Genomic DNA, 14031 nt, shown 5'->3' with positions numbered 1-14031 from the left:
CAGTAAGAGGAATGGGCTGAATATTTGGGGCTCTGGCATGGCACAGCTCTGGAGTTTCGTTAATGGTCCATGGTAGAATCAACTTTGATTTGTAGTTGCTTATGCAGAAGACCAGGCCCAGACTGACCTATAGGGAACAGGGGAGAGTTCTTGAGAGATAGACACCTCAAGAAAGGCAGGAGTGTGGGGTCTGAGTTGGTGGTAAGATGCAACTGAACCTGCCCAACCCGCCCACCTTTCCGAGGTGCAGGTCTGTCAAGAGTTCTCTCTGCTTCCCTAAAGGCCAGCCTTCCTTTGCATGAACCCTTTTCTAATGAAATTGACCAAGAATTCCAGTTCCAAGGGCTGTACCACGTGGTCACGACCAGGCGCCCGAGTTAATAGACAAGAGTGCAGCAAGGGCCTTTAATGGGGGTTCCTGGGTTGTTACCACCAGGTACAGCCCTTGAAACTGGTTATTATTGTTATTACCACACCAGGGCCGACCCCCATCATGCTAACAGCTTTTTATTTAAAGTTACGAAACAGTTTAGTTACTGTCCACAAATTAAAAATAAAGAACTATAGCAGAAGATGGCTACCATATTCTGTCTGGGCGCGTGAGGAGGAAGAGCTGCAGCTAGACAGGGCATAGGTAAGTGCAGTGGTTGGGGCTGGGCAGGGAGTTGTTTGGGTCTGCTCTGCTGGGAAGTGGATGGGCATGAGAGAAGGCAAGAGTGGGGTCAATGGAGTAGTAAGCTGGAAAGTATGGCAGCGGGTGTGAGCAGCACAGGACTTGCTCACATCGCAGGCGTGGATCATGAGGTCCAGCACACATTTTGAGCAACCTGATTGGCTGCTGCACCTGTCCATGGTACTAATGAACATTCCGGCCCCCACACTGTACATTCTTTACCCCGGCCCCTCTCACATAGCCATTGTAACGATTTTTGCTGCCCTAAGCCGCGATGCAATGTGATGCCCTCTTTGCTTGACCCATCCCATGTGAATCTGCGCAGTGCCTGATTGATAGTGACGTCCCACCCACCCTCTGACACTTGTCCAAACCCCTTTACCTTCAGCGTTTCCCAGGATGGCGCGGAGGCCAAAGATCTGGGCCATGAGGATTCCCACCGTGATGAAGAGCTGGGGGACCACCCCGATGGCTCCCCGAAGGTTCTTGGGGGACAGCTCTCCGAGGTACATGGGCACCACATTGGATGATATGCCTGCAGTGGGCGAGGGTTTGATAAAACATTTGTAAAAAGAAGCGAGAGTGTTCTGTTCAGAGATGTATATATAACAGCAGGCACTACACACGTACAACATACACATATTACAGTAGCTGGTCGCCCTGCAAATCAATACTATCAAACCCGGAACTACCATTGTATGTAACAGCCAAGCTCATGGTGGGTTATTCACGGCTGCACATGCGCACAAGACTCTGCGGTGAACCAGGGAACTATAAAATTGCCTTGAAGTAAAACAAAATGGCAAACTCTCATTATATAAATGTTACTACACTAGAAATGCAATATCACTGAGAATCAAATAAATTACAAAAATTGAAAGCAAATTGTTTTAAAACGAATAATGGTTCACTTAACTTCTCGCTTATACCGCTACACTTTATGAAAGATCTATTAAAACCAACTTCGGCGAAGGGGTAACTCAGCATAGCTCCAATTACCCTCATCTAATCGTTAACCAATCATTATTTTCCTCGCTGCCTCACCATCCCCGCCCTCTCCATGAATCCGATGGCTATTTTAAAATTCAACATTATTGCTTCTTCTGCAAGCCGAAATTGAAGTTTTAAGCATATTCCATTCGACTTTTTTGACCGTTTGTAGAGATATCGCGAGGCCTCCCAGTCTCGCGAGATCTCGCGATAAGGCGGAAATGCTGCTCCCGCGCTTCCCGCGCAGCAGACGCCTGGAGGAAGGCACGGAGCAGGATCGGGTCCTGACAGCTCCTCTACAGTACTGGCGTACAGGCCTTCTAACAAAACAAGAGACTCTTTTGTTGCACCTAAGTTAATGGGCCTGTTGCCCATTTGACATTACCTCAGTTAAGCTGCAGTTTGTTAGTTGCTGTTGATGACAAATAAAGCAACATCCTCTTAAGCCTCACGGTCTCCTGCGCATCATTCCAGTGATTTTACTACACCTTTGTACATGTAATTCAAAAATCTGTTCCATCTGCGGTTCACAATGTTATCATACTGTTACTTTAATCAAACCATGTGCACTACATGGATAGCTTACTGTCTTCTTCATAACTCCTAGTCCCGCTCTTCCTCTCACAGTACTTACTTGCGAGGTCATCCACCACTATGCAGGAACCATTCATCACTTTCTATTCATTTTTTTAATTGAATTGAATTGATATTTAATTTATATCGTGCTAGTACACAAGTGTTTCAGATAACGACAAGGGAGGGGAGGGGAACGGAGAACAAAACAACAATCTTACTAGGCCCAGTGACATTGAGAAGGTGCAAGGTCATGGGAAATGGAAAGGGGGAAAGTGCATGGAAGGGGGAGAAGTGGAAAGTGTGGAGCAGAGGAGAAACAGAATAAATAATAACAAATAAATGAAATAAATAAATAAAGGCAATGAACAGTGGTAGTGCAGCCGGCAAGTGCTGGGTTTAGCAGACAGGGTATGTCTGATAAGTGCAGAAGAAAAGAAATGGGGTGGGGGACTGTATGGGTACAGATACAGACCCCAGTGCAAGGGGTGGCCCGGAGGCAGTGCAGGAAGGTGGCAGGTTGAGCAGGTACCTGGACCCAGAGGACAGAGGGTGGCCAGGTGCACAGTGCTGAGGGAGAAACAGATCAGCAGGGGACAAGGGGGCAAAGGCAGAAGCAAAGAGGAAGGTCTTGAGGTGCTTACGGAACTGGAGATGGTTCTCCTCAAGTTTCAGAGTGGCAGGGAGGCTGTTCCAAAGGGAGGCCCCAGCCGAAGACAGATCTACCCCCAGCTCGTTTCTTTGAAAAATGGCTGACCCTGAGGGAGTTAGAAGTAGAGGAGCGAAGAGCTCGAGAGGGGAAGTATTTACAGAGGGATAGTTGAAGGTATTTTGGACCCAAGCCCCAGAAAGCAACGTGGAAAGGACGATGCAGAGGGCTTTGTATTTAATCCTTGCATCCACTGGGAGCCAATGAAGGGATTTCAGAGCTGGAGAGATACGATCCCAGGGTTTGAGGCCAAGGACAAGTCTCACAGTCCTGTTCTGGATTAGTTGTAAAGGGCGGAGAGTAGAGGCAAGTAGATTTAGAAAGAGGCTGTTACAATAGTCCAACCTAGAGAGAACCAGAGCTTAGGCAACAATGAGCTTCTTCCTGTCCCGCCTCCACTACTCAGGGTATAGAACCCATTGTGTCCTAACCAGCTTGCTCATTTCACCCAAGTCGAGCATGTGAGGCTGGATTTAAGTAATGTGATGAGGAAGAGCAGGACTAGGAGTAATGACGATTACGTGTAAGTAATGCATGCATTACCGCCATGTCCCTCTTCCTCATCCAAGTACTTATTTGTGAGGTATGCCAACTTGATGTGATGAATGGGCCTAAAGAATCCCTCAGACCACAGATGCTACGCGCACCACCCTGCACCAGTTTATTAGCAAGGCACCAAATCGAGACATGTGAATTAAGTGTTTCCTCAGGCACCAAATCCGCTGTGAAAATTTAAGTGGTAGTGCTTGATACATTTTTTTATCTGCCCAGGCAGAGGATTGACAAATGTCTTTGATCGACACTCCCTGGACCTCAGCCCATGAGGCAACCATTGCCCTGATCAACCTCCCCTGAACCCTAGGGGGAGAACAAGATTCAGTTGTTTCATGTGCAATGGAGATCGCTTATCTAAGCCAGTGACTAATTGTGCGTACTGTGGCCTTCCTATCCATTCAACTCTATTTAAACTCCTCTGGGTAGGGTGGTTAGGGACAAACGAACGAACGAATGGAGGACAGTGTCCTGTGACATGTGACCTTGGGAAGGCAGGCTGAGTCACATCTAAGTAAAGCGGGCATACTCCTGAATCACTAGCTAGGAAGCCTTTCATGTCAAGGCACAGAATTACCCCAAGGCCACTAGAAATACTGTCTTCAAAGTCAGCCATTTCAATGACATTTCTTCCAGGGGCTCAAAGGGAGCTGACTTTAAGGCTTTTAAAATAGGTGGGAGGTCCCTGAGGGGGGACCCAGACACACATACTGGCCTAGAGAGGGAAAAACTGTTCAATAGCTGATTCACCAAGGCATGATCCCAGAATCCTGCCCCACATTTCTCTAATCATGGACCATTGGGCCCTGAAGGTGCAAACCGATGAACCCAGGTGGAACATCTCCTGAAGGAACTGAAGGACAATAGGAAAAGGGCCAAAGACTGTTGAAACTCCTTTCTTTTCACAGCATCCCTGAAAATTGTCCCAATACCCATGAAAGGCTATCAAGGCTGAGGTTTATCATTTTGAATTGTGTGGGCTAACTCTTGGGAGAGGCCTTGGTGCTGTAACCTTTCGCTCTCAACTTCAAGGCCAGAGAAGCTGGAATATTTGCCCCTGCTCTTCCTTGGGCCTGTTTGATGGGATATGGCTGCCTCGGAAGGAGACATACTGGAGTAATAGTGAGAATACAGGGCCACCAGCATGACTTCCACCACCGACTCCCTGATCTTCGGAACCACACTTTGGGTTCAGTGGGAGAGGAGGGAAGACCCCATCCCATTAATTGCATCCACTCTCCAGGCCTCCGGACAAGGGAACCGTGAGCAAACCTGGGGTGCCTTTGCATTTTGTGTAGAAGCAAAGAGGTCCACATTCAGGGACCCAAACCTGTTGCAAATGCTGAGAAATCCGTCCTTCCTAAATTCCCATGCAGCAGAACAGAAAACCCTGCTCACTCTGTCTGCTTCTGAATTGTCCTTGCCCTGAATGTGCACCGCTTCTATGGATAGGAGGTTCTCCTCTGCCCACTTCCCCAGACTTTTCACCAGTAGTCCCAGAGCACTGGAGTGATATGATATGTCATTTATAACATGCCTGTACACAAGTGTTTCTAGTACAGGCGCGTTAAGCCCTTGCCTGTTGATGTGAGACGCAACTGTATTATTGTCTGTCTGCAGAAACACTGCTTTGCCCCTGAGAAGCAGAGTGAAAAACTGCATGACCCAGGATGATGCTGACAGTTGCTTCAAATTGGAGAAATGGGTTGCTTCCTGCACTGTCCATTCTTCCTGATGTGTCTGATTTTCCACCACTGTTCCCCAACCCATCATTTTGGTGTCTGTAGTAAGAATGGCCAGTAAGGGCAGACTCAAAAGAGATGATTTCAAGAGATTGGCCAACTGTAGCCGCCATTGTAATTCATACTTCAGTAATGGGGGACTTGGAGCAGGGCATCAACGTCCAGGGACTCTTCCTTCCAGAACTTTTGGAGATGTGGCAACAATGGTCTCATATGAAGGTTAGCCCAGGGAACCAAATAAAACTCGGGCGGACATGTGTCCCTGAGCCTGTAGGGACTCTGTAACAGTCGCTTGTGTTGTGGAAAGGAGATTTTTTTAGGGTCCCCTGTAGCCTGGTTGCTCTGCCCTCTGGGAGCTTCACTTCCCTTCCACAGCCCATAATCTAGCCTCAATAAACTGGAGGTCCTGGGAAGGAAGAAACAGGGACTGTAACTTGTTGATGACTACTCCCACTGACTTCAGCGTCCTGCAAGTTTGGTCTCCATGATGCTTTCATCAACTAGTCAACTAAATAAAGAAAAACCTGTATCCCCTTCAGAAAGAGTACAGCTACTATCAGACCCAGGACCTTTGTGAAGACTTGGTTCTGTGAAAAACCAGAAGGTGTCACACCCGCTAGTCCCCGAGGATCTCTCTCTCTCAGGTGGCCAGGGCATGGCCATCGCCTTTGGATCCAGAATCTGGGGGTGGACTAGTGCGGGAGGATCACGTGGGTGAGGGGCCTTTGGCGAGTGTGAGTGGGACACCCGATGGCGGCTTGCGGCTTCCTCCTCCCTGTAACATCTTTACCCCATCCTACCCGATAGGATATTTAGAAACTCTACCCCGCACTCCTTTCCCTACACAAACACTTTCACATGGACAGCCCACTCTGGGAGAAAACAAACTCACACCCGAGCATTGTACCTGACATATTCCACTACTATGTTGAGGCAAGGTCAGGCAATTACTGGTAACCACTCACACCTGACTTCCATTAAGCTTCACCACACGGATAAAAGGCAGAGCACGAGAGCACACTCTGAGGGAGACAAAGCACACAAAGGAACAGTACTTTCCCCGACAGCAACTGAACGACGGAAGGAAGATGGCAAACCAAGAAGGATACGCAAGAAGGGAGATACCCTTGATGTTTTCCGTGAGAAACCGTTACTTTCCAGAACCCTTTACATTAGAAAGTATAAGGCCAGGAAACCAGACTGAAGAATCTTATATTGTGTGTCAGAGATAGCAGATGCTCTCTTGCACGGCTAACGGAGTCAGGAAGGAACAGCAGCCACTGTGGTACCATCCTTGGCTCCAAGACCAAAGCAGCTCCTGAGAGATCAACACAGCAGATGAGTTGGGGAGACCAATGCAAGACCGGTCTGTGTTGCAGTCAAGGTTGCAAGCGGCAACATTGTATAACGAGAGCAAGAACAAAGATTGAAACGCATGTGATGAAAGATGCAAGGAAAGCTTAATTGCTGATGAATGTTTGAACATTAAAGGAGAACAATATGATACCAGTAACAGAGTGGTCTGCTACCACAAGGGTGCTCAAACAAAGGTATCTGTAAGGTATCCAGCCAAGAGGTGGCCGAAACAAAAGTAGAAGATTAGGAAGAACATTGTGTGAAGTGAATCAAAGTGGTCCTGTAACGGTTTAAGCAAAAGCCATTGCACATTTTAAAGTCTTCAATGTTTGATATCAAGAGAAAAACATAGAAAGTAAGATTACATGGTCCGAGCCTGAACGAGGGAGCCCAATTGTGAATATTGTGCTAAAAGGGTTCAAGCCCGAACGAGGGGGATCCATAGTCCAAGCTAGAATGAGGGAGACCAAATGTGAATATTGTGCTGACGGGGGTCGGCGCCAGATTGAGGGAGACCCATGATGAACACTGAAAGTGAAAACTTGTGAATGTAAAATCCTCATAAGAAAGGAACTTTGGTGCTTGTTTGTTACAACAGACCCTCTACAGTAATAGAGTATTATTGGGAAAGAGGCTTTGGCAGAAGTTCCTGCTACCGATGCTTTGAACTGTATCCTCGTGGCAGAGAAGCCAGAGTGTGTGCGAAGCTCAAACGTGCCGCCTTGCCCCGTGCTGAAAACATGGGGAAGGGAAGCCAACTGCTCAACTATCCTGACATATTATTTCTTGAACATTTTTCTTTTTGCATACACTATTGTCCCACACCATTTTGTATTTAGAAGTAAGGATTGGCAATATTTCGCGCTCTGAAACACTTGTGTACGAGCGTGATAGAAATAAAATATCAATCAATAGGTTTATTAGTATAGGCTCTTTTATTTTGACAGAGACTCGTCTAGGACTTCGTTATTATTATTTGATGGTCGTAGCTTGCACCCATCCTTAAATTTAGGTTTAGATAGGTGCTCAACCAACCCATTGAAGTTAAATAAACACCCCTGAACTGTGATCAGTTGTGTCTGTCTTCACTGTTTGATACCATGCCTTCCTTGCAGTGCGCAGACTTCAGCCTGAAGGGCGAGCTCTGAATTGCAGTGAATCTCAAGAACTGCTGGTGTTTCTTTCAAATTGGTATTTGGAGGTAGGCATCCTGTAGGCCTAGGCATGCTCGGAAGTCCTTGTCTTGAATTAGGGGAGTCACCCACTGAAGACATTCCATTTTGAAATGTTGCATAGTCCCGGCGAGAGTTAGCCCCTTCAGATCTATGATCAGCCTGTAATTTCCAGATGGTTTGGGAACTAGAAAAACCATATAGTAAATACTGTTTCCCCTCTCTCTTTTTCCTCCTGGCATTCACCAAATAACTTTTGCCCCTCACAGGGATTTTACATGGCTGTGGTTTTCTGGTGAGAATGTGTGCCAGTCCCATATGTGTAGGTGATTATGTTCAGCTATGGTTGACTATAACCAGAAAAATGATAGGTGTAAGGTTTTGATATGACATGATATGGCACTTATAACGCGCCTATACACAAGTGTTTCAAGGCGCAACCCGAGCTACTCCTCACTGATAATTCCCAATGAGGCCGAAACATGTCGGGGGATTGTTTGTGGTCTCGCGTGGAAGGTATTTTTGACCTAGCAGTACGGGCTGCACTGCCCCTTTTGGGTGGGACCAGGTCTGATTTACATATGATCTTTCCCCTTCTGTAATTGAATAGCAGGCTGAACAATATTGGTCTGGAGAGTTGCCCAGATCTGTGACCGTGGTTATGTTTGATTCAAAACATTCCAGCCATCACCATTTGGCTTTCCAGCTATGGTTGACTCCACTATGGCCATTGCAGAAGACCTGATTCCTTCATAGGCCTGGTTGAATTTGAATTCTGCTTGGGACTTGACTGCTTGTAGGAAAGGCACAGGCCTAGTCTCTTCATGAAGGACTTTGGAAAGTTTAGCAAGGCCTCCCGGGCCATCTCAGCTGTGCATAAAGAATGTGTGGCTGCACTAAATGCTTTTTGTTTGTGGAGTCTTGTATGGTTTCTTCCGAACCATGAATGAGCTCCGTGCCAGGGTAGGGGGGATAGTGTTCACCAGAACTGACTGAGGCGCTGATATTTCTTCACACCTCAAGGGGTATAATTTAACCTAGTATCTGGGAATGGCAGTCATCTGAGGTTCCCACCAGTGCCACCAAATCTCACTTGTTACCTCTGTTAGGAGGGCAAGGCCCACTTTTAACATATGATTAGATTGAGGAGGATGTGTCCTGGTGATTTTGTCCATAGGAGGTGGAGGGTCTCCATCAGAAAAACCCATATAATGTGCCACTTTGATTAACACTGAGGCAACTGCTTCCTTATTCAAGTCTATCCCCTTCTGCTCTTCCTCCAGAGGCGCATGAGGGTGACTCAGAGGAAGAGGATGGAATGCCCTTCTGTATCCTCCTCTTGACCCCCCTCCTCCATAATCACCTTTCTGAAGAGCTCAAGCAGTCTTTTCTTCAAGAACCCAGACCATTACTCCTTTTCCTCTGCCTTTCTGGGGTCTTAATTCTAAGTAGTGCTGTTTCTCTGTGTGTTCGTCCAATGTATATACAGATACAGCTAACAGACAAGGAAAACACAAATCTGGCACTGCCGCTCCCTGGTCCCATATATTAGACTGAGAAAGATCAGCGTGCCTTCAAGAATACTGAGCATGGTGTACCGTCACCATGACAACCAGCATCGCTGCTAAGGTAACCCTTAAAGGAACTTGATATGGTAGCTGCCCAGCCCCTCCATCTCCTTACCATCACAGAGTGGGTTCTCACGGCCCAGGGCTACGTTGCTGCAAACTGGTGCTCTTCTCCAAAATATACACACCATTTCCCCTGACAGAGGCTGCGCCAGTAACTTGGCAGCGGTGGAGCTCTGAGATCCTTTGTTCAACCGGTGACCCCTCACCCAGCAGGTGCACCGGGAACCCAGTCGCCAGCGGTTAGGACTCCCGAGCCCACCTGGGCAGTGCCTACCTCAGAATACTTTACGTTGGCCTTCCATTCCCGGCAATGTAGTGTAAGGGAGGCATGGTATCAAAAGTATGACACTGACACAAAAGGTACAATTTATAAAAACCTTTATTTGAAGTTTCAGTGGAGATGGTGAAACTCCTACTTTATCCTATAGCTAAGATTGGAGTAGTCTCGACCATCAAATAATAAATAAAACAGCCCTAGTTGAGTCTGTCAAATCAAAATGGCCTATACTAAAAAAACCTAATGCCTGCCCTATATCTTGTACAAAAAGTGTGAAAAGGAGAATATGTATGTAAAGGAAAGTCAGTGTTCAAATATAAAGAACAAATGTGGCTGAGTCAGCTCTCCTCCCCAAGTTGGACAGCACAGAGTAAGGGTGGTCCATGTAGGCACAGTGACAAACTCAGGCTCAGATTCTTAACACAAAGTCAGTTCAGACGGTAGCTTGAGGTCCGCCTGGCCTTCCACATTAAAGTCTTACTTTCCAATTGCCAAAATACAGTTCACCATACAGTTCATGCCAGTCTCCCTCAGTCGTGCTCACACCTTTCACAGCAAAAGTTCACGTTGGTCTCCCTCAGTCGGGCTCAGACCTTTCACAGCAAAACAAAAACACTTGTAGGGGTTCCCTTCCCCGAGCTTAATTCACCTCCTTTAGGGGTTCCTTCCCCTAACTTATTACGCTTGTGGTCTGCCTCAGTCGGGCTCTGGACCGGTTCCTGATGTCGAAGACTTTCGACTGTGCGTTGCTTTTTCTTCAGACCTCTGCAGGACCACTTCGACTTTCCAGCTTTCAACTCACATTTCTTATTTTATTTTCCCCAGTGCTTCTTGGTCTGGGTAGTTCACTGTCTTATGAATCAAAGTTCAACGTTTGCCTTTTTACTTTCCCCTTCTCTCAGGGTTAATTTTCATCGAATGTCTGTGATTTCACTGAATCCATATCACTTAAAGGAGAGATCTTCGAATGTTTTTTTCTTTGATTTTTTGGTATTATGCAGATGAGACTGACACCCCCTTCCGCTTCCCCTTACCTTATCCTATCTACTTACCCCACCCCCATCTAGGTTTTAAAATATACCTACTTACCTTACCAATTCGAAGGGAAAAAAATCAAAGATTTCTGAGTAGGTTGAATTGGATTCTGTGAAATCTACGGTATCGATTTTCATCACCTCGCCTTTACAGTTCATTCACTTTATCGCTACAAACTTTTCATCTTTCACAGAGACTTTCGAGTGGGTTACTTCCTTTCACTGGACCTCTCCATTACTCATTATTGCTGACTTTACAGCTATCGTTACTTCAAAGTTAATTTGAGGTCTGCCTTTCTTCTCATCTCACCCACACACGTGCAGCCTTCAATTGTGCGATATAATGTTGCCACTTCAATCTTTCTTTAGCACACACCGGTCTCTCATGTCGCTTGCCAGCTCACCGGCTGTGTGCGTTTCTTTCTTGTCTTTACTGTCTTCCAGTTTGCAAGTCAAGGTTAGTACCACAAGCTTGGCCTCACCTCCCAACTCTGCCGTTCACCCGGGAGGGTCACTGGCATCCTTGAACACAATGCAGCCTTCTTTGTTTGGGATTTGGCCTTCTCTACGTGCCCTTCACAGCCTTTTGGAGGCAACAACCTCCTGCAGGGAACTCCAGGGGTTCTCCACCCGTGGCTCTCGTCCCTCGGTCCGTTGCTCTGCTCCAGTAGGTTTGCCTTCACCCTGGAAGCTCTGCTCTTACTCGTGTTCCACCTTTCTCAGAGTGTGTCTCTATGTTCTGCCTTTTATATGTGTAAGGAGAGCTAATTGGTATCAGATGTTTGCAGTTAGAGTCAACTGCCTGATTTTGCCTGACCCAATTAACGGGACATGTCCAATGCGATATGTAAGAGTTAGCATTGTAACTCTCAGTCACCGTCTTCCTTGAACCCAGTGTTTGTGTAATAAAGGGGGGCGGGAGTTGGGACATCGGAGAATCCTATGAAATAGGAGGGATCATGAGTACGGGAAAGGGAGGAATACCGCATATCAACATTGGCTGTCCCACCTCCACTCTCCAGACACCCCTCACACTGGTGATCCTCAGGCACTGGTGCACCCTCAGGGTCCGATCCAAAGGTGATGGCCATGCCCTGGCCACCTGAGAGAGAGATCCCCAGGGACTAGCAGGTGAGACACCCTTTGGTTTCTCACAGAAGGGGGAAGATAAAGAAGACGCAGCCCATCTGTTTCCGGTCCCTATCTGAGGCAGGACATTTTAGCTGGCCGCGATATGAGGGGTATTATACCATCAGAAAGTGGAGGCGGGACAGGAAAAGTATAGAAAGAAAAGAACAGTTCCTGGATAAAGCTAGGTGACCCAGTGGCGCAACACCCTTGAGCTGACCGGGCTTCAGCAAACCACCTGCCCCCTGAATTTTGGGCTATGTTGACTCGACCTGGCTGACCTACAGAACCGTGGCTGGACAGAACAGGAAACAGACGTTAAACGGCACCTTGGATTCGCTGTTAACAAAGCCCCTGCAATTACTAACATAAAGCATAACACAGTTTTAGGCAATTTAAATTGTGATGTGGGGTTAGTACTTGCATGCCAGGGGTAGTGATTGGAAGGGTAGAGAGGGGGCAGGAGACCGCACATTCTCACAGCAGTCCATAAGTGGAGGTTTTCAGATGTAAAGGAGAGTGTTAACTGCTTGTGACATTGAAGCTGCACTAGAATAGTCTCCTCATTAGAATGTGCAAAGAAGTTAGATGCCCCCACACAAATAAGTTTGCCTGTCCCCCAAAATCTCTGAAGTAACCCCCTAAATGTAGGTTTTGTTGCCCCCCTTAGGTGACCCCACAAGTCTAATATATGGGACCAGGGAGAGGGAGTTCCAGATTTGTGTTGTTCAGGTCCAGTGGTACAAGTGTACGAAAATAAGTAGTGGAACTATGTTCTCGGCTGTCCTGCTACCGCTCCCTGCAAACCCTATTGCCACGCCCCCTCCCAGACGGCATCCAAATCCACAAACACACACCTGCTATTCAAGGGAATGTTCTGCAAGTTTTAGCTTCTTCCTATCCGGAAAGGTTTCTTTTGAAACTAGGACGCAGAGGCAATGCGCCAGCACCAGTGTGCCATAAACGATTGGCACTGCAATGTCTGCTTCTGTCATCACAGACAACCAAGCATTAGCAAATATTCGAGCACTTACACCCACAGGAACATGTATAACTGTTTTAGAACCACTTAAAGGCAGATTTGTCTCCCAACGTGCGTAACTTGAGTTAGGCATTGCAAATAAAGTATTCTATAAGCACAGGTGCACATGGTCCATCCCCATTGCATCCCAGCTCTCTCCTCTGCCTCTCTTTTCGGTTTGACGCAACACGCACCCGCCCGTGCAGGCACCACGTGCAGGAGTGATTCCCCACCAATAATGTGTGTCTTTGGGATCGCAGGGCTCAAAGGACAGGCCCGTTTTGAACACACGGAAAGAGATCAGTGCACATGCTATTTGCTTTTGGGTCCGCCTCGCTTGACTTGTTTGCAGACAGTTGCTGTGTGTCTACAAAACATGGACTGAATTCACACAGGCAGGGGTGTGGCTGTGTGTGAACACTTCAGGTCGTAATGGCAGCAACAGAACAGCGGTGGGAAAACACCCCTGTGGGGGCAACATTCACGTATACCTCCCAGATCCAGCTGACATCGAAGGATGGTGGGCGTTCAGGAAGGGGTACAGATGGCGGCGTGAGGAGGTGTAATAGGGTGCACAGACCAGGGCTGGCCTTAGCGGCACCAGCGCCCTGGGCGGCAGAACAAACATTTGGTACCCCTCAAGTGCGCCCATGGTCATGCTGATCAGCTCCCTAATGTTATTAAATGCGCTCCGCCCCCAGAGAGTGCTGCGCATTTCATTTCAATAGGGTGCCTGTCAAGCCTTCGTGCAGCATGTCTGTTTGGGTGACCTTGAAAGACTCCGCTGAGCTGGCATGGTGGGGGGTCTAATGGCAAGACGCCCCGCCCCGGGCGGCCCAGCCCTAAGGCCGGCGCTGTCCAGGACACCCCATACAATAAAACAAATAGGAATGCTTCTACCGCCGTCCTGTTCACAGAAGGCAGTACAACCAATCATGGATGCTTCCCCAACAAGAAATGTAGCACTAGATCCCCCAGATGAAGCTGGGAGGAGCATATCTGAACACACTAACAAATACACCCAGGCTAGGCGAGGATACATACAGCAAGCTGCAACAAACCAAACGACCTCAGCCCACAAAGTGGACAGTAGACCCAAGAACCAACAGAATCAGCAGACAGAATGCCTGGGCGTCCTGTGATAAACTCAAGAGAGGCCCAAGAGATGAGGGT

General features: G+C 47.5%; 1 protein-coding gene across 1 annotated transcript in view; it reads right to left on the bottom strand.

The window, feature by feature from the left end:
- The window catches only part of SLC2A5 (solute carrier family 2 member 5), a 307480-nt gene that overhangs the window by 159064 nt on the left and 134385 nt on the right, over positions 1 to 14031 (bottom strand). Inside the window, exon 6 of the mRNA XM_069610031.1 lies at positions 1056 to 1208. Within this exon, the coding sequence (XP_069466132.1) occupies positions 1056 to 1208 (153 nt within the window). The remainder of the gene's footprint in view (positions 1 to 1055; positions 1209 to 14031) is intronic.

The sequence above is a fragment of the Ambystoma mexicanum genome, chromosome 8, assembly GCF_040938575.1.
Source record: "Ambystoma mexicanum isolate Mex_15411 chromosome 8, UKY_AmexF1_1, whole genome shotgun sequence".
NCBI classification, from domain to species: Eukaryota; Metazoa; Chordata; class Amphibia; order Caudata; family Ambystomatidae; genus Ambystoma; species Ambystoma mexicanum.
Note: the sequence above shows the minus strand (reverse complement) of the source record. Positions and strands in the feature narration are given on the sequence as shown.